We start from the raw sequence: 22,064 nt of genomic DNA, 5'->3' as shown, positions 1-22,064 counted from the left end.
TGTGCAAATGTACCCCTTATTACATTACGTGATGGGTGTAGTTTCCAAAATGGGGTCACATGTGGGGGGGTCCATTGTTCTGGCACTATGGGGGCTTTGTAAACACACGTGGCCTTCAATTCTGGACAAATTTTCTCTTCAAAATCCCAATGGCGCTCCTTCTCTTTGTAGTTCGCCCACAGAGCACTTTACATCCACACATGGGGTATGTTCTTACTCAGAAGAAATGGGTTACACATTTTGGGGGCCTTTTTACCTATTTCCTTTGTGAAAATGAAAAATTTTGGGTAACACCAGCATTTTTGTGAAAAAATTTTTTCTTCATTTTCTCATCCAACTTTAATGAAAATTCGTCAAACACCTGTGGGGTGTTCAGGCTCACTATACCCCTTGTCATCTTCTGTGAGGGGTGTAGTTTCGAAAATGGGGTCACATGTGGGTATTTATTTTTTTGCGTTTATGTCAGAACCGCTGTAATATCAGCCACCCCTGTGCAAATCACCAATTTAGGCCTCAAATGTACATGGTGCGCTCTCACTCCTGAGCCTTGTTGTGCGCCCGCAGAGCATTTTACGTCCACATATGGGGTATTTCCATACTCAGGAGAAACTGCGTTACAAATTTTGGGGGTCTTTTTTTCCTTTTACCGCTTGGGAAAATAAAAAGTATGGGGCAACACCAGCATGTTAGTGTAAAATGTTTTATTTTTTTACACTAACAGGCTGGTGTAGCCCCCAACTTTTCCTTTTCATAAGGGGTAAAAGGAGAAAAAGCCCCCCAAAATTTGTAGTGCAATTTCTCCCGAGTATGGAAATACCCCATATGTGGCCCTAAACTGTTTCCTTGAAATACGACAGGGCTCCGAAGTGAGAGAGCGCCATGTGCATTTGAGGACTAAATTAGAGATTGCATAGAGGTGGACATAGGGGTATTCTATGCCAGTGATTCCCAAACAGGGTGCCTCCAGCTGTTGCTAAACTCCCAGCATGCCTGGACAGTCAGTGGCTGTCAGCTGGAGGCTCCGTTTTGGAAACACTGCCGTACAATACGTTTTTCATTTTTATTGGGGGGGGGGGGGGGGGTCAGTGTAGTGTTATGTGTTAGTGTAGTGTAGTGTTTTTAGGGTACATTCGCACTGGCGTGTTACAGTGCGTTTCCCGCTTGGGGTTTGCGCTGCGGCAAAAAATTTGCCACAGCCCAAACATGAAGCAGGAAACTTGCTGTAAACCTGCCCGTGGAGGCACACTGGTTGGAAACCCTTCAGTTAGGTTCCGTTACCTAACTCAGTATTTTACAACCAGTGTTACTCCAGCTGTTGCAAAACTACAACTCCCAGCATGTACTGATCGCCGAAGGGCATGCTGGGAGATGTAGTTATGCAACAGCTGGAAGTACGCAACTACAACTCCCAGTATGCCGAGATAGCTGTTTGGGCATGCTGGGATTTGCAGTTTTGCAACATCTGGAGGGCTACAGTTTATAGACCACTGCACAGTGATCGCCAAACTGTGACCCTCCAGATGTTGCAAAACTAAAAATTCCAGCATGCCCAGACAGCAAGATCTGGAGGGATACAGTTTAGAGACCACTGTATAGTGGTCTCAAACTGTAGCCCTCCAGATGTTGCTAGGCAACTTACCGGCTTCCGTAGGATCCAGGGAGCCGTCCTCTTCTGACGCACGACATCGCCGCCCGCCGATCACCGTTGCCCGCTGCCTCCGGATGGGTAAGTGGATCTTCTGCCGTCGGTCCTCTTCGGTTTCCCCGTCCTTCCCCGCCTATTGTGAGTGGGCAGGACGGGGAAAACGAATGTTAACCCCCCCCCCCCCCCCGATCTGCTATTGGTCATCGCTTCTGACGACCAATAACAGGGATAGGAGGGGTGGCACCCCTGCCACCTCACTCCTATTCCTTCAGGGGGATCGTAGGTGTCTTAGACAACTGCGATCCCCCTTATATTCTGGGTCACCATAGACCCATATGACCCGACATGGGGGGGGGCATTTGCGCGGAGTACCTGCTGATCAATATCAGCAGTTACCCGGTCCGGTCCCCGCCCAGCATGCACCGAAATTCCCACGGGCGTATCGATACGCCCTGGGTCCTTAAGTATCAGAAAGCCAGGGCTATCCATACGCCCTAGTTCCTTAAGGGGTTAAACGTATAAATTTTCCTGCATGTAGTTATGATTTTCCCCAGAAGTAATACAAAATCAAACCTATATATATATATATATATATATATATATATATATATATATATATATATATATCATTTTAATCGTATGGACCTACAGAATAAAGATTTTTACCAAAAAGTGAACTGCCTAGAAACGGAAGCCCAAAAAAGTTACACAATGGCAGTTTTTTTTTCTTTTCAATTTTGTCCTAAATACATATTTTTTTTTATTTTGCCATAGATTGTTGGGTAAGATGACTGATGTCATTACAAAGTAGAATTGGTGGCACAAAAAGAGCCATCATTTACCTCTGTAGGCGCAAAATTGAAAGGGTTATGATTTTTAAAAGGTAAGGAGGAAAAACTCGAAAATGCAACAAACAGAAAAACGCTATTATGTCGGGGTTGAGGTAAAAACCATCCTTCAGGGGTTAATCCAGGTTATTTCCAAACAAGAAGCCCTGTATAGAGCGAAGTGTAGGGCAGCCGGCATCACGCCACACAAGGTATAACGCCAGGTAAGGTGTAGCGGTCACCACCCTAGCACCGCGCCTTTTACCGATAACCCAGTGACACCACAGCGTTTCTGCCACAAGCCTGACGGCAGCCAATGGCGTGCGCCAGCTCAGGCGTGTCTGTAGCCAATCAGCTCCCAGCTCTCAGTTTGACTCGTCCGCTTAGCTAGATAAACTTTACGCTGGGTTCGGCCGCTTGAGTCCCCGGAGATGGGAAGATTTCACGTGACGTCATTGGAGCAGTAGCCAATCGTAACTCGCTTGGCGCTTGATTGACAACGACGCCGACCAATAGTGTGCAGGCGCTGGTATTTCCTGTATAGTAGTTTTTAATATGGCGAAGACTTACGACTATTTGTTTAAACTGCTTCTGATCGGCGACTCGGGAGTCGGGAAGACGTGCGTGCTGTTCAGGTTCTCAGAGGATGCCTTCAACTCTACGTTTATATCTACTATAGGTGAGAGGCGCCTCAAGTCTGGGGAGCAACTAGTGGAAGTGTGAGGGGAATGACAGGGGCAGAGTGCAGGGGCGAAGTGACAGGGTGTGTGGTAAAACAATACATGTCGTCGTCACCTGTGGTGTCCTGATGGGGGATGGATGGATATGTGATGGAGATGGGCTAACCTTACTTCCAGCCTGTGGAATGTGTATGTATACATATACGTTTTCCAACCAGCATGCCCAAAGGCTGTCCGGGCATGCTGGGAGTTGTAGTTTTGCAATAGCCGAAGGCACCCTGGTTGGGAAACAGTGATGTGGACATACCCGGATCCCTAAATGCTTGTCACCCCTGCCTTAGGCTGCGTTCACATCTCGTTTTTGCAATATGGTTCCCGTATCAGTTTTTTTTGAGAAAAAACAAAACAAAACGTATGTCTCAAAACCGGACCGAACCGTATAGACATCTCTATGGTTTTAAAACGTATAAGGTTTGAAAATGGATGTCCGGTTGCATACGGTTTAATAAGTTATTTTTGGGGAAAAACGGATGCAGTTTTATGTTTGTGCTTAATTAAATAAAGTTCTTCTTGTTCTATTTGTGGGAAGAACTTTGGGCGTGCACTGTGCATGTGCAAACTGGATGGAACCGTATGCGCATACGGTTCCCACAGACCACCTTTAAAAAAAAAAATGTATACGGGTTGTATCCGATTTTTCATCCGGACATAAAACCGTTGTAGACTACAGTTTTGGAGACGGAGAAAAAAACGGATAAAACCGTAAATGACTTGAAACGTACACAACCGGATGCTACGGTTGGCATACGGCTTTCTATGAAATGTCTATACTTACGGTTCCATACGTTTTTTCTCACTGAAACCGAATATGGGAACCGTATTGCAAAAACGAGATGTGAATGCGGCCTTAGTCACTATTCCACATGTACACTTTATTTCCTGCTATAACCTTTGCTGCAGGGTCAGGATGTCCCTTTTATCCCACTACTGAGTGTTATTATGGGTAGTCCTAGGAACAGGACCTGATGAGTTTACTGCACATCAATCTGCACCTACTAACCCTTTCACACGATAGGGATCATGGTGTTATTTTACAATAACGGATGAAAAAAACTGGATGTAATAACTGATGATAACTGATGACCATCAGGCTTAGTTCACACGGCTGTCTAGACCTGTCCCGTTCTTCTCCTCTCAAAAATCTGTTATCCGTTTGAATCCGTTATTGTTTATTTTTTAAATTTTTTTTGTTCTGGGCATGCTCAGAAGTAAAAGCAGATCAAAAAAACAGATTGAAAAAAACGGATGCAAACGGATGACATTAAATGGGGATTGTCACCAACTTTTTTTTTTTTTGGATATGTTGTAGTACTTATGTACTGCAACATATCTAATATACTTTAATCATTTTTTTTATTGATTAACCTACTGTATTTTACATTTGAAAACCAGCCACTAGGGGTCTCCCTCCTAGTGGCCTTCTGCAGCCTGGTGTGATGTCACGCCTGAATTCGGACCGATGCCGAGTTGATAATTGATTGTCGCGTGGTTCGGGGGGGCATGTATTAAAGAGTTGATAGTTGATTGTCGCGTGGTTCAGGGGGGGGTGTATTATAGAGTTGATTGTCGCAGCAAAATCACTGACAAGTGGCGGTGGGGGGGAGGGGGTTGCGCCGCGGCCATGGAAGGATATTGTTTTTAACACCGTGTGCCTCCAGTTGCTTCACCACTACAACTCCCAGCATGCTTTTACAGCCAATAGATGTCAGGGCAAGCTGGGAGTTGCAGTGGTGAAACAGCTGGAGGCACCCTGTATAGGTGAACTAAGGGCGGAAGTGTCGGCTCCAACAGGCATCAGTGGCGTCGTGCCTGCTGGGGAAGTCTGCCTGGTAAGTGAGCACACTGCCAGGCAGACAAAAAGGCATTTTTAATATAGTAAAAAAAACATTAAAGGCAGGGGGAGGTGGTTAGGGATAGATTGGCAATAGGCAGGGACAGAGAAAAAAAAAAAAGATGGTGGGAGCTACTCTTTAAAGGCTCATCCGTTTTCCGTAGACTTCAATGTAAAATTTACTGTATCCGTTTTTTCCTTCTGTCTTTTTCACGGAAGAAAAAATACTGCATGTGCCTTTTTTTCTGCTGTAAAAAAACAAAACGGAAATGAGTGCAGATGGGTACAAACGCATGTAAAGGGATTGTAAAAAAAAAAAAAAAAATCCCATTGACACAAATGTATTTTTTTTTTTTTAAACTGTTTTTAATCCGCTTACAGCCTGAAAGAACGGAACCGAAACAGGGATAAATCGGACATCCGTGTGAACGCACCCTAACTCAGTGTTTCCCAACCAGGGTGCCTCCAGGTGTTGCAAAGCTACAACTCCCAGCATGCCCAGACAGCGAAAGGCTTTCCAGAAATGCTGGGAGTTGTAGTTTTGCAACACTTGGAGAAACCCTGGTTGTGAAACACTGTACTAATGTAAAACCAGCAAAATCTACCGACATATAAATGCTGTGTAAATAAAGATCCTTGTTGTTGGGGGTCTGTGGAAATGTGATCATATTTATCTGTTTCTTGGAAAGCTGGGAGACGGCTTGTATGGCATCATAATACGGATCCAAAATACGGCCATATTACTGATGAAATACCATCAGTTTTGGAAATTGAATAACACTTTGAAATACAGATAAGATAAATAAAAATGCATCTATGTATAATAGTGTATTCTGGTTTCAGACAATTGTATTTTAACCCCTTTTAGGACCAAGCCCTTTTTGACCTTAACCCTTCAAGGACAATGGACGTACTCATATGCCCCCGTTTCTGAGTCCTTAAGGACAGAGGACGTATGAGTACGTCCTGTCCATTCCCGGCCCCCCGCCGCTAGCTGGAGGTGAACCGGTGCCCGATACCTGCCCAGGGGGCATGTCGGCGATGGGCGCAGATCGCTGAACAATTCAGCCCAGCGATCTGCGGCGGATTCCGGGTCAATCGGGTCTCCGGTGACCCGGAATTACTGGCTGATCGGGGCCGTCTCTGAAGGCCCCGAACAGCCATAGCCAGCAGAGGTTTACCGGCCGACCAATCAGGGCACTTGCTGCAGGTGTCGCTCCCGCAACCCGCTCCGTCCCTCTTCCGGAGGACGAGAGCGGGTATGTGAAGAGGACCCCGGGAGCCGGGGACTCTGGCATCCCTGTTGGGATCGGGGCCCCAGGAGCAGTGGCGGCGAGGGACTGACTTGCTGCGGCGGCGTGGATCAGCAGTTGGAGATGAGTGACAGCCTCCTGCTGTTGCTTATCAACAGCTCCCAGCATGCAAAAAGGGCATGCTGGGAGCTGTAGTTATGCAACAGCAGGAGGCAGACCACCACAACTCCCAGCATTCCCTTATGGGCATGCTGGGACTTATAGTCTTGCAACAGCTGGAGGCACATTTTTTCTATGGAAAAGTGTACCTTCAGCTGTTGTATAACTACAACTCCCAGCTTGCACAAACAGCTAAAGTGCATGCTGGGAGTTGTAGTGGTACATCTGCTGGCTGCATAACTACAACTCCCAGCATGCCTGTTGGCTGTCTGTGACTGCTGAGAGTTGTAGTTTTGCAACAGCTGAAGGCACACTGGTTGTGAAACACTGAGTTAAGTAGCAAACCAGTGTGTCTCCAGCTGTTGCATAACTGCAAGTCCCAGCATGCCCTTCCGCTGTCCGTACATGCTGGGGGTTGTAGCTTTTGCAACAGCTGAAGGCACACTGAGTTTGTTACCAAACTCGGTGTTTCACAACCAGTGTGCCTCCAGCTGTTGCAAAACTACAACTCCCAGCATGCACTGATAGAACGTACATGCTGGGAGTTGTAGTTTTGCAACAGCTGGGTGTTCCCCCCCCCCCCCCCCCCCTCCCCCAATGTGAACGCACAGGGTACACTCCTGTGAAACACCTAAAGGGTTAATACACTTACAGTAAGTATCCGGCTGCAAGTTTGAGCTGCGGCAAATTTTCTGCCGCAGCTCACACTGCCAGCGAGAAACTACTGTGAACCCCCGCCCGTGCGACTGTACCCTAAAAACACTACACTACCACAAAATAAAATAAAAAGTAAAAAACACTACATATACACATACCCCTACACAGCCCCCCTCCCCAATAAAAATGAAAAACGTCTGGTACGCCACTGTTTCCAAAACGGAGCCTCCAGCTGATGCAAAACTACTCCTCCCAGTATTGCCAGATAGCCACTGACTGTCCAGGCATGCTGGGAGTTTTACAACAGCTGGAGGCACCCTGTTTGGGAATCACTGGCGTAGAATACCCCTATGTCCACCCCTATGCAAGTCCCTAATTTAGGCCTCAAATCCGCATGGCGCTCTCACTTTGGAGCCCTGTCGTATTTCAAGGCAACAGTTTAGGGTCCCATATGGGGTATTGCCGTACTCGGGAGAAATTGTGTTACAAATTTTGGGGGGTATTTTCTGCTTTTACCCTTTTTTTAAATGTAAATTTTTTGGGAAACCAAGCATTTTAGGTAAAAAAAAAATATAAATTTTTTACGTTCCCCGAGGGGTCTAGTTTCCAAAATGGTATGCCATGTGTTTGTTTTTTTTTTTTGCTGTTCTGGCACCATAGGGACTTCCTAAATGCGGCATGCCCCCAGAGCAAAATTTGCTTCCAAAAAGCCAAATGTGACTCCTTCTCTTCTGAGACCTGTAGTGCGCCAGCAGAGCACTTTTCACCCCCCCATATGGAGTGTTTTCTGAATCGGGAGAAATTGGCCTTAAAATTTTGGGGCATATTTTCTGCTATTACCCTTTTTAACCCCTTAAGGACCGGAGGTTTTTCCGTTTTTGCATTTTCGTTTTTTGCTCCTTGCCTTTAAAAAATCATAACTCTTTCAAATTTACACCTAAAAATCCATATGATGGCTTATTTTTTGCGCCACCAATTCTACTTTGTAATGACGTCAGTCATTTTGCCCAAAAATCTATGGTGAAGCGGGAAAAAAAATCATTGTGCGACAAAATTGAAAAAAAAAAACGCTGTTTTGTAACTTTTGGGGGCTTCCGTTTCTACGCAGTACATTTTTCGGTAAAAATGACACCTGATATGTATTCTGTAGGTCCATACGATTAAAATGATACCCTACTTATATAGGTTTGATTTTGTCGGACTTCTGGAAAAAATCATAACTTCATGCAGGAAAATTTATACGTTTAAAATTGTCATCTTCTGACCCCTATAACTTTTTTATTTTTCCGTGTATGGGGCGGTATGAGGGCTCATTTTTTGCGCCGTGATCTGAAGTTTTTAACGGTACCATTTTTGCATTGATAGGACTTATTGATCACTTTTTATTCATTTTTAAATGATATAAAAAGTGACCAAAAATGCACTATTTTGGACTTTGGAATTTTTTTGCGCGCACGCCATTGACCGAGCGGTTTAATTAATGATATATTTTTATAATTCGGACATTTCCGCACGCGGTGATACCACATATGTTTATTTTTATTTTTATTTACACTGTGTTTTTTTTTTTTATTGGAAAAGGGGGGTGATTCAAACTTTTAATAGGGGAGGAGTTAAATGATCTTTATTCACTTTTTTTTTGCACTTTTTTTTTGCAGTGTTATAGGTCCCATAGGGACCTATAACACTGCACACACTGATCTTCTATGTTGATCACTGGTTTCTCATAAGAAACCAGTGATCAACGATTCTGCCGGATGACTGCTCATGCCTGGATCTCAGGCACTGAGCAGTCATTCGGCGATCGGACAGCGAGGAGGCAGGTAGGGGCCCTCCCGCTGTCCTGTCAGCTGTTCGGGATGCCGCGATTTCACCGCGGCTATCCCGAACAGCCCACTGAGCTAGCCGGGATGCTTTCGGTTTCACTTTAGACGCGGCGTTCAACTTTGAACGCCGCGTCTAAAGGGTTAATAGCGCGCGGCACAGCGATCAATGCCGCGCGCTATTAGCCACGGGTCCCGGCCGTTGTTAGAGGCCGGGCCCGACCCGCTATGACGCGGGGCCACGCCGTGGCCCCGCGTTATAGATCGGGAGTGGACACATGACGTTCCAGTACGTCATGTGTCCTTAAGGGGTTAAAAATAAAACATTTTTGGGAAACATTTTTTTTACATATGCAAAAGTCGTGAATCACCTGTGGGGTATTAAGGTTCACTTTACCCCTTGTTACGTTTCCCGAGGGGTCTAGTTTCCAAAATGGTATGCCAGGTGTTTTTTATTTTTTTATTTTATTTATTTATTTATTTTTTTTTTTGCTGTCCTGGCACCATAGGGGCTTCCTAAATGTGACATGCCCTCCAAAAACCATTTGTCGCTCCTTCCCTTCTGAGCCCTCTACTGCGCCCGCCGAACACTTTACATAGACATATGAGGTATGTGCTTACTTGAGAGAAATTGGGCTACAAATACAAGTAAATATTTTCTCCTTTTACCACTTGCAAAAATTCAAAAATTGGGTCTAAAAGAACATGCGAGTGTAAAAAATGAAGATTGTGAATTTTCTCCTTCACTTTGCTGCTATTCCTGTGAAACACCTAAAGGGTTAATACACTTACTGAATGTCATTTTGAATACTTTGGGGGGTGTAGTTTTTATAATGGGGTCTTTTGTGGGGTATTTCTAATATGAAGACCCTTCAAATCCACTTCAAACCTGAACTGGTCCCTGAAAAATAGTGAGTTTGAAAATTTTGTGAAAAATTGGAAAATTGCTGCTGAACTTTGAAGCCCTCTGGTGTCTTCCTAAAGTAAAAACTCATAAATTTTATGATGCAAACATAAAGTAGACATATTGTATATGTGAACCCAAAAATGTTTTATTTTGAATATCCATTTTCCTTACAAGCAGAGAGCTTCAAAGTTAGAAAAATGCAAAATTTTAATTTTTTTTCATCAAATTTCAAGTTACCACAAAAATTTTACCACTATGTTAAAGTAGAATATGTCACGAAAAAACAATCTCTGAATCAGAATGATAACTAAAAGCATTCCAGAGTTATTAATGTTTAAAGTGACAGTGGTCAGAATTGCAAAAAATGCTCTGGTCCTTAAGGGGTTAAGGACCAGGCCAATTTTATTTTAGCGTTTTCATTTTTCCTCCTCGCCTTCTAAAATCCATAACTCCTTTATATTTCATCTACAGACCCATATAATGGCTTGTTTTTTGCGCGACCAAGTGTAGTTTGTAATGAAACCTCTCATTTTACCATAAAGGTACAGCGAACCCCAAAAAATATTGTTTTAGGGAGGAAATTTAGATGAAAACCACAATTTTGCACATTTTGGTGGGTTTCATTTTCACACTTTACTGTAAAAAATGACGTGTTCTTCATTCTGTGGGTCAATACGATTAAAATGATACCCATGGCTAGATACTTTCATATTTTTGTACCGCTTAAAAAAAAATCTTAAACTTTTTGTACAAAATCAATAATCTAAAATCGCCCTATTTTGACCACCTATAACTTTTTCATTTTTCTGTATATAGGGCGGTATGAGGGCTCATTTTTTGCGCTGTCATCTGTACTTTTTATTGATACTACATTTGCGCATAACACATAAAATTTTTATTACATTTTTTGGGGAATAAAATGTGACAAAAAAGCAGGATTTTTGGACTTTTTATTTTTTGTTTGCGCCGTTCACTGTACAGGATCATTTACATTATATTTTGATAGTTCGGACATTTACGAACGCGGCGATACCAAATATGTTTATAAAAATATATATTTTTACGCTTTTTTGGGGTAACATGGGAAAAACTGACAATTTTTATTGGGGAGGGGATTTTTCCCTTTTTTATTACTTTTTATTTTTACATTTACACTTTTTATGTCCCCATAGGGGACTATTTATAGCAATCATTTGATTGCTTATACTGTTCAGTGCTATGTGTAGGACATAGCACTGATCAGTATTATCGGCTATCTCCTGCTCTAGTCTGCTAAATCTCAGACTAGAGCAGAAGACTCCGTGAGACGGACGGAGGCAGATGAGGGGGCCTCCGTCCGCCATTACAGATGATCGGATCGCCGCGGCAGCGCTGTGGGCGATCTGATCATCTATTTTAACATGCGCATTGCTGCAGATGCTGTGATCTGTACTGATCACGGCATCTGAGGGGTTAATAACGGACATCCGCGCAATCGCGGATGTCGGCCACTACCGGTAGGTCCCCGGCTGCAGATAGCAGCCGGAACCTGCCGTGTATAACGCGAGCACCGCTCCGATGCTCTCGGTCATACACAGGACATAAATGTGCGTCCTGGTGCGTGAAGTACCGCCAAACCAGGACGTACATTTACGTCCGTGGTCATTAAGGGGTTAATATTACAATTCTAGTACATGAGCACACTGGTTTCAGTGTGCTATTGTGTTATTCAGCCCTGACAGAATGTTGTGTAGTGCTTTCATTTTCAATGTGGTATTGTCTCCAGCTTCCCTCTTACTTTTTTTTATTTAAAGGGGTATTCCAGGCCAAAACTTTTTTTTTTTTTTATATATCAACTGGCTCCGGAAAGTTACAGATTTGTAAATTACTTCTATTAAAAATTCTTAATCCTGCCAATAGTTATTAGCTTCTGAAGTTGAGTTGTTGTTTTCTGTCTAACTGCTCTCTGATGACTCACGTCCCGGGAGCTGTCCAGCTCCTGTGCGGATATTCTCCCATCATGCACAGCTCCCGGGACGTGACATCATCATTGAGCAGTTAGACAGAAAACTTCAGAAGCTAATAACTATTGGAAGGATTAAGATTTTTTAATAGAAGTAATTTACAAATCTGTTTAACTTTCCGGAGCCAGATGATATATATAAAAAAAGGTTTTGCCTGGAATACCCCTTTAATACATGATGTCAGAATACCCCTTTAACACTCTTCCCATAGAATTCAGTGGGCATGTTCAATCAGCAAAATGAGTGTTTTTAAAGTGCACATGTATTTTATACACCCACATGAATAGCCCCATAATAGATCATTAGCTTCATATTGTGGTCTATAAAATATGGATGTGATATGGATACAGAATAGGCTTATGTAAAATTGGCCTAAGCCAAATGACAAGAGCTTGGTACTCTACAATGGCCTCCTTTAATTGTCAGAGGAAATTAGTGAATCAAGTATTAGACTTCATTGGAGCGGACAGTATAAGGCTCGACAAATCCCAGGTGCCACCGTGACTGCTGAGAATTTTGCCATGTCTCCTAGGGGTTTCCTATATATGGGTTGTCAATAGAGTTGAGCGAACCTACAGTAATTTGGCCCATCTCGAGCCTGGCGGCTCAGCCTTTGATTACTTTAGTCTGCATAAATTAGTTCAGCTTTCCAAGGGCTCTGGTTGCCTGGAAAAGATGGATACAGTCCTAGGAGACCTAAGACTGTCATGCCGGACTTTTCCAGGCAACTGGAGCCCTTGGAAAGCTGAACTAATTTTTTGCAGACTAAAGTAATCAAAGGCTGAGCCGCCAGGCTCGAGATGGGCCAAATTACTGTAGGTTCGCTCAACTCTAGTTGTCAAGCTTTAATTTTTATTTAAGGCCTCCGTTCTGCCTTTGGCCGGTGCACTGATGTTACTTTAGCAGCCGGCATCAAATGTCCATCTTAGCCTATAAGTGGCCTTGGCGGTAATGCTCCGTACTCCTGACAGCTTGCCTCCTGTCACTGAACGGTGATGCTAGGTGTACTGATTACCGCAGTGGTCACGTGATGTCCTCTGCTCAAGTAACATCAGAGACAAAACTGGAGATCAGCATGGGAACGAAGTGGCAGGTAAGTAAGTGTAGGTTCACACTATGGAAAAAATTTTGGCCAGAGATTCCAAGCATGGCCTGCACTAGGACCATGTGGACATTGCCACCACCATAGTATTCCAGTTAGATTCTGCGGAAAAAATGAGATTCTTTTGGTGGCGGAAACGCAGTCACTGTACACCACAATTCTGTAGTGTAGACTGTGCAACACAATCCCATTTACCATAATGGGATTCTGCTGCACTGGAATTACGGTAAGTAGTGTGAACCCAGCTTAAAGGAGTAGTCCAGTGGTGATTCAGTGGTGAGCAACTTATCCCCTATCTTAAGGATAGGGGATAAGTTGCAGATCGCGGGGGGTCCGACCGCTGGGGGCCCCCGCGATCTCCTGTACGGAGCCCCGACAGCCCGCGGGAAGGGGGCGTGTCGACCTCCGCACGAGGCGGCGGCCGACACGCCCCCTCAATACAACTCTATGGCAGAGCCGAAGCGCTGCCTTCGGCAATCTCCGGCTCTGCCATAGAGATGTATTGAGGGGGCGTGTCGGCCGCCGCCTCGTGCGGGGGTCGACACCCGCTATCTCGGCGGAGAGCCGGGGCCCCGTACAGAGAGATCGCAGGGGGCCCCAGCGGTCGGACCCCCCGCGATCTCAAACTTATCCCCTATCCTTAGGATAGGGGATAAGTTTTTCACCACTGGACTACCCCTTTAATACGGGGCTTGATGAATTTAGGAGCTAGCAAAAAAAAAGTTAGGAGCCAAGATGTTGAATGTCACATGACATAACAACATATGATCCGTCATTAGTTCTCTCATATTCCTCTGTGTCACAGTCATTACTGTCCTCTTCTCTCCCCTGTGTCGGTTATTACAGTCCCTGTTCTGCAGCAATGTCAAGTTGAGGCCACTGTCCGCTGCTCCTGTAACACTGGAGGTGGAATGGGGAATCGACACAGTACAGTATAACCGTTCATTTTAATGCTTTTTTTTTTTTTTTTTTTTTTTTTTGAAAGATGGACACCGCCTGTCTGTGTTAGATCACTGTTCTTAAATAGTTGATGATTTAATATTCAAGCACTGCCCAGCTCACCACTGAGCAATACACAGCAGCGAACATTATGATTTATTCCTATGAAGATTCTGGGGGACATTTATCAATGATTTTACCCTTTTTTGATGTTTATGTTTTGGCTAATTTTGCGCATTGTCACTCATTGTGTGTCTCTTTTGGTGGAACATTTTCAGATGTTGTCTATGTTCGTGCATTGTGGAGTGGACACTAATTTATTACCTGCGCGAGGCTTGTTTACACTGTCAAACTTTGCGCATTGCCAAAATTTTTTAAGCAAATATAGAACATCAAGGAGCACACGTACCAAAGTGTCAGAAAGCATTAACTGCTACTGCCACCAGTCAGATTATCTCTGGGTATTTAAAACCTTTTCCATGTACCTCTTAAAAACAATGTAATGTTTATGAACCGCTTGTGATATTTTCAAAGGAAGCCGTTCACCAGCACTATAACCCAATACACCAGGCTAAATATCCAGAAATACTTCCTGGCACAATTCTGTAAAATTCAAACTCCTGCTGTTCTTGATGAGTGCAGGAGATTGCATCTGTGTAGTGTAACCATGGTGACCGTACAGCTAAGAATATACCAGTGTAATGTGCAGGGAGGGAGAAGGAAGTACAGCTGTTAGGTTTATGTATATGTGTGATTGTGTGTATGTAGCAGAGTTGAGTGTGTGTGTGGTCATGCTTACTTAATCACAGATTCAGCTCTGCTCCATACACATGCCGCACACTGATTTCTGCTACATGTACATGATCAGATTGTTCAGCCAAAATTACATATTTTTTAAACCCAGACATTCTGTATACGGTACTTAATAAAGATTTATAATTTTACTATTGTGCAGAGTTTTGTTCAGCGCACACTGCTGCTTCAGCACTTTTTTTTTATTTTATTTTTTTCTTATTGACAACAAACATACATACTATTTACAATTAAACATCACAAATCATAGAGAGGAAACAGAAAATAAGGGTAATATATCCCAGAAAAAGTAGCAATTTCACTATTTCAACTTCATTTATAATCTTACAAAAATGTAAGAAAAATAGAGGGGGAAAAAAAAAAGTAACGAAAAGGCTTGAAAGACCACCACAAATCTATCGCTCGTTAAATTGAAGCTCATCTGTCAAGGGCTTGTATGTTAACCACTTGGACCAAAGGTAAAAAAAAATGTGCAGTATTTTTGGATCTTGCTATATTCTATTCTATTCTACAAGTCTGGTGCATTTTATTAATTAAATTGCACATATTTAGGAGTCCCTGTTGTCTCCATTTTGCTGCTATTTTATTTTTAGCAATTGTTACAAAATTTACTATTACCACCAAGTCCGGAATCATAAAGTTCTCTAATTGCAACAATAGAAGACCCACTTCATCACTTCTAGCTATGTGAGCAGCGGGAGGTAGAGAAGGAGTGTACGGTAGAGCGGGGGGGGGGGGGGGGCGGCTTTCTGTCTTTGCACAAAATTTATCAAAGGACGTGCACAACTTTAGTAAATTTTTAGCAAGAGTGTAAATTAGACAGCAGTGTAAAGGGGTAGATCTGTGTCTACAATAGATGCCTAATGATAAATCTCCCCCATTGAGAGTAATTCTCTCCCATGTTTCCAGGCATCTGGGGTACACCAGAGGTTTCTGATACATTTATAATTTATTTTTTTCACAGTAAAGAAAAGAAACAAAAAACTGGTATAAACACATTACTTTACTTGCCCCAGTGCAGGGATGTGGAAATCCTTTCGCCCGATACCAAAGACATTCAGTACTGTTCTGGGAGCCGGGCAGGTGAATTTTCCAGACCTTTAGCCCTGCTTTGAGTAAGCAGGGCCGGACCTGAAAGACCCCAAGTTCTGCGGCTCTCGGGGTGGATGGAGCAGGCTCCTGACTTGAGCCCAATCCATACCTGGCAGCTGATCTTAGTATTTGGGGGGTGTCTGCTAGGCAACTTACCGGCTTCCGTAGGATCCAGGGAGCCGTCCTCTTCTGCCGCCCGCGCCGATCTCCGTCGTCGCCCGCAGCCTCCGGAGGGGGTAAGTGGACATTCGGCGTTCGATCCCCGTCGTTTTCCCCATCCTGCCCCGCCTATTGTGGGTGGGCAGGTCGGGGAAAACGAAAGTAAACCCCTCCGCCCCTGATCTGCTATTGGTGGTCGCGTCTAGACCACCAATAGCAGAGATAGGAGGGGTGGCACCCCTGCCACCTCACTCCTATCGTTGTAGGGGGATCGTAGTTGTCTTAGACAACCGCGATCCTCCTTCTATTCCAGGTCACCGGGTCACCATAGACCCGTAATGACCCGGAATCGGCGCAAATTGCAAGTGTGAATTCACTTGCGAATTGCACCGATCGCCGACATGGGGCATTTGCATGGGGTGCCTGCTGATAGATATCAGCAGTCACCCCGGCCCGGTCCTCGCGTGGCGGGGACCGAAATTCCCACGGGCGTATGCATATGCCCTTCGTCCTTAAGTACCAGGACGCAAGGGCGTATGCATACGCCCTTCGTCCCCAACAGGTTAACAGATTAATAGCAAAATGGTGCCAATACAAACAGATTATGGCTCAAAAAATGAGCCCTCATACAGCCTGGTATATGGAAAAATAAAAGTTACAGGGGTAAGACGATGGCATTTAAAATTAGTAAAATGTGATGGAAACTATACAAATTGGTGTTGCTGTAATCAGGGTGACCTAAAGTATCAAAATAACTTGTTAGTTTGACCATAAGGTACATGTCGTAAAAAAGAAAACCCCTAAACTTGCAAAATACCTTTCTATCTTATTATTATTTTTGTTTAGGAGCATATGTTATGGAAAAATAAAAGGTGTCATTATAAAGTACATTGGGTCTCACAAAAAACAAGCCCTCATGGGTTTGTAGATGGAAAAATAAGAGTGAATATTATTTGGCGAGGAGGAAAAATGGGAGTGCAAAATTGAAAATTGGCCCAGACAAGTGGATAGTCATGAGGGACAAGTAGCTTGTGCTTCGTTTTGGTCCCTTGGACAAGTAGTTTTGTTTTATTTTTTTTATTTCCACACCCCTGCCCAGTGTTTCACTGTCAGTTAGTTCACACTGGCATTCCAGGACTGACAGCTGTCATATTGAGTAATCAGAAATAATCAGGTCAAGGCTTACATAAGTAATACTGACATCTGTAGAGAGCCATCATACCTGCTGACCGCCAGTTGAAAGAGTAAGCAGAACAAAGAAGAAAGTCTGAGCTCTGATTAAGCAGAATTGTCTTCACACTTCCCACTCTACAGTTGGACAGGAGTAAGGCTGGGTTCACACCACGTTTTTCAAATATGGTTACCGTATACGGTTTTCCGCTAAAAAACGTATGGCAAAAACCGTATGCAACCGTATTACTCCAAATTAAAACGTATACGGTTTTTCCCCGTACGGTTCTATCCGTTTGCATCAGTTTTTGCCAACGGTTTTGCTATTTTGTTGGAATTAGTTTTCCAGCAATGTAATAAAGTTACTATTGTTCTATTGAAATTCCAATCTGCACATGTGTCAACTCCAAAAACGGATTACAAAAACCGCGTGCAACCGTATTCTGAAATTCTGTGTACGGTTCTCATAGACAACAATGTTAAAAGAACCACATACGGTTCGCATACGGTTTTCCAACCGGAGGCAAAAACGTGGTCGACAGCGTTTTTGCCTACGGTTGAAAAATCGGCAAAACCATATCCGAGGCAAAACGGATGCAACTGTACACAACATTTGGAATACGGTTTACAATGCATTCTCTATGCATACGGTTTCGGATACGGTCGTATACGTTTTTTTGCGGAAAATCGTATACGGTTACCGTATTTGAAAAGCGTGGTGTGAACCCAGCCTAATAAGGGTGCTTCCGGTGCTGCTGACTGGTTGAGATTGCTCATGTAAGGGCTTACTTTAGCTGCTTAACCCCTTAAGGACCGGGGGTTTTTGCATTTTCGTTTTTTGCTCCTTGCCTTTAAAAAATCATAACTCTTTCAATTTTGTACCTAAAAATCCATATGATGGCTTATTTTTTGCACCACCAATTCTACTTTGTAATGACGTCAGTCATTTTTGCCCAAAAATCTACGGTGAAACGGAAAAAAAATCATTGTGCGACAAAATTGAAAAAAAAATGCCGTTTTGTAACTTTTGGGGGCTTCCGTTTCTACATAGTACATTTTTGGTAAAAATTACACCTTATCTTTATTCTGTAGGTCCATACGATTAAAATGATACCTACTTATATACCGTATATACTCGAGTATAAGCCGAGACCCCTAATTTCAACCCAAAATCCCAGGAAAAGTTATTGACTCGAGTATAAGCCTAGGGTGGGAAATAAATCCTCCCCCCCTGTCATCATCCAGACCCGTCATTAACATCCTCATCATCACCGCCTGTCATCATCCAGACCCTCATCATCACCTGTCATCATCCCCTTGTCATCATCCCACACATCCCCCCCCCCCTTCATCATCCCCTTGTCATCATCCCACACATCCCCCCCCCCCCTTCATCATCCCCTTGTCATCATCCCACACATCCACCCCCTTCATCATCCCCTTGTCATCATCCCACACCCCCCCTTCATCATCCCCTTGTCATCATCCCACACACCCCCCTTCATCATCCCCTTGTCATCATCCCACACATCCACCCCCCTTCATCATCCCCTTGTCATCATCCCACACCCCCCCTTCATCATCCCCTTGTCATCATCCCACACATCCACCCCCCTTCATCATCCCCTTGTCATCATCCCACACATCCCCCCTTCATCATCCCCTTGTCATCATCCCACACATCCCCCCCCTTCATCATCCCCTTGTCATCATCCCACACATCCCCCTTGTCATCATCCCCTTGTCATCATCCCACCCCCTTCATCATCCCCTTGTCGTCATCCCACACATCCCCCCCCTTCATCATCCCCTTGTCATCATCCCACACACCCCTTCATCATCCCCTTGTCATCATCCCACACCCCCCCCTTCATCATCCCCTTGTCATCATCCCACACATCCACCCCCCTTCATCATCCCCTTGTCATCATCCCACACATCCACCCCCCTTCATCATCCCCTTGTCATCATCCCACACACCCCTTCATCATCCCCCTTGTCATCATCCCACACATCCACCCCCCTTCATCATCCCCTTGTCATCATCCCACACATCCACCCCCCTTCATCATCCCCTTGTCATCATCCCACACCCCCCCCTTCATCATCCCCTTGTCATCATCCCACACCCCCCCTTCATCATCCCCTTGTCATCATCCCACACATCCACCCCCCTTCATCATCCCCTTGTCATCATCCCACACATCCCCCCCTTCATCATCCCCTTGTCATCATCCCACACATCCCCCCCCTTCATCATCCCCTTGTAATCATCCCACACATCCCCCCCTTCATCATCCCCTTGTCGTCATCCCACACATCCCCCCCCTTCATCATCCCCTTGTCGTCATCCCACACATCCCCCCCCTTCATCATCCCCTTGTCGTCATCCCACACATCCCCCCCCTTCATCATCCCCTTGTCGTCATCCCACACACCCCTTCATCATCCCCTTGTCGTCATCCCACACACCCCCCTTCATCATCCCCTTGTCATCATCCCACACACCCCCCTTCATCATCCCCTTGTCATCATCCCCACCCCCCTTCATCATCCTACACCCCCCCTTCATCATCCTCTTGTCATCATCCTCCCTCAGTGGTCTTCAACCTGCGGACCTCCAGAGGTTTCCAAACTACAACTCCCAGCAAGCCCGGGCAGCCATCGGCTGTCCGGGCTTGCTGGGAGTTGTAGTTTTGAAACCTCCGGAGGTCCGCAGGTTGAAGACCACTGCGGCCTTCGACATCATCCAGCCCCCTCTCACCCCCTTTAGTTCTGTACAGTACTCACCTCCGCTCGGCGCTGGTCCGGTGCTGCAGGACTGTCCGTAGAGGAGGTGGTCCGGTGGGATAGTGGTTCCGGGCTGCTATCTTCACTGGGGGCGCCTCTTCTCCGCGCTGCGGGCCCGGAATAGAGGCGTTGCCTTGACAATGACGCAGAAGTACGTTGGCAATGAACGTACCTCTGCGTTGTTGTCAAGGCAACGTGACTATTCTGGGGCCGGGCCCGAAGCGCTTAGAAGAGGCCTCCCCGGTGAAGATAGCAGCCCGGAACCACTATCCCACCGGACGACCTCCTCTCCGGACAGTCCTGCAGGACCGGACCAGCGCCGAGCGGGGGTGAGAGGGGGCTGGATGATGTCGAAGGCCGCAGTGGTCTTCAACCTGCGGACCTCCGGAGGTTTCAAGACTACAACTCCCAGCAAGCCCGGACAGCCGATGGCTGCCCGGGCTTGCTGGGAGTTGTAGTTTTGAAACCGCTGGAGGTCCGCAGGTTGAAGACCACTGCGGGTGGAGAGTTCACTCGCGTATAAGCCGAGGGGGGTGTTTTCAGTGCTGAAAAACTCTGCTTATACTCGAGTATATACGGTAGGTTTGATTTTGTCGGACTTCTGGAAAAAATCATAACTACATGCAGGAAAATTAATACGTTTAAAATTGTCATCTTCTGACCCCTATAACTTTTTTATTTTTCCGTGTATGGGGCGGTATGAGGACTCATTTTTTGCGCCGTGATCTGAAGGTTTTAACGGTACCAATTTTGCATTGATAGGACTTATTGATCGATATAAAAAGTGACCAAAAATGCACTATTTTGGACTTTGGAATTTTTTTGCGCGCACGCCATTGACCGTGCGGTTTAATTAATGATATATTTTTATAATTCGGACATTTCCGCATGCGGTGATACCATATATGTTTATTTTTATTTACACTGTGGTTTTTTTTTTTATTGGAAAAGGGGGGTGATTCAAACTTTTAATAGGGGAGGGGTTAAATGATCTTTATTCACTTTTTTTTCACTTTTTTTTTGCAGTGTTATAGCTCCCATAGGGACCTATAACACTGCACACACTGATCTCCATCATTGATCACTGGTTTCTCATAAGAAACCAGTGATCAACGATTCTGCCGCATGACTGCTCATGCCTGGATCTCATGCCTGGTAGGGGCCCTCCCGCTGTCCTGTCAGCTGTTTGGGATGCCGCGATTAGCCGCGGCTATCCCGGACAGCCCGACTGAGCTAGCCGGCCACTTTCGGTTTCGCTTTTAGCCGCGCGGCTCAGCTCTGAGCGTGCGGCTAAAGGGTTAATAGCACGCGGCGCCACGATTGGTGCTGCGCGCTATTAGAGGCAGGTCATGGCTTCACTATGACGCCGGGCCCGCCGTGATATGACGCGGGGTTACTGTGTAACCCCGCGTTATATCGGGAGAGCAGGACCAAGGACGTACCGGTACGTCCTTAAGGGGTTAAAGGGGTACTCCGCTCCTCAGCATTTGGAACACTGTTCTGAACGCTGGATCTGGTGCCGGGAGCTCATGATGTCATAGCCCTGCCCCCTCATGATGTTATGCTCCGCCCCCTCAATGTAAGTCTATGGGAGGGGTGACTGTTGTCCCGCCCCCTCCCATAGACTTGCATTGAGGGGGCGGGGCGTGACGTCATTAGGGGATGGGGCTATGATATTACGAGCTCACAGTTTGTTCCAAACACTGAGCAGCGGAGTACCCCTTTAATGTCGTTTAATATTAGATGAGGATGAGCAACCTGAAGGAGCCCACCTAGCTGTCTACCTGACATGACTGATGTGCTGCTTTGGAGATACTATTTACCGTGCCCTTCACACAGTAATAACTCATAAACCCAGTGGGTCTCGGGACTGGGAACCGGTGCAATAAAAACGTGACATGTCTGGGCAATATGTCAAAAGTTTATACAAATAACAGTAATGTGTTTTTTAATATGCCACAGGATATACAGTACGTGAAGACATCCCATTAAAATGTATGTAGTTGCCTTACTGGTCCCCTGCAGTAACCACTTCCTTGTCCCGTCTTAGCACACAGGAAATGCCCACTCAGCTAACCACTGGCTGGCGATGATTGGCAGTGTGGACGTTTCCGGTGTCTCAGTTAAGAAAATGATCAGTATATACTGTAGGCG

At 45.2% G+C, this 22,064-nt stretch overlaps 1 protein-coding gene across 1 annotated transcript in view; it reads left to right on the top strand.

Annotated features, from left to right (window-relative positions):
• Positions 1-2,856: 2,856 nt before the first annotated feature.
• Positions 2,857-22,064, top strand: part of RAB8A (RAB8A, member RAS oncogene family) — a 95,310-nt gene continuing 76,102 nt past the window's right edge. The window contains exon 1 of the mRNA XM_056573299.1: positions 2,857-3,151. Coding sequence (XP_056429274.1) covers positions 3,028-3,151 — 124 coding nt within the window. The 5' untranslated portion in view covers positions 2,857-3,027. The remainder of the gene's footprint in view (positions 3,152-22,064) is intronic.

The sequence above is a fragment of the Hyla sarda genome, chromosome 1 (assembly GCF_029499605.1).
Source record: "Hyla sarda isolate aHylSar1 chromosome 1, aHylSar1.hap1, whole genome shotgun sequence".
Lineage (NCBI taxonomy): Eukaryota > Metazoa > Chordata > Amphibia > Anura > Hylidae > Hyla > Hyla sarda.
Note: the sequence above shows the minus strand (reverse complement) of the source record. Positions and strands in the feature narration are given on the sequence as shown.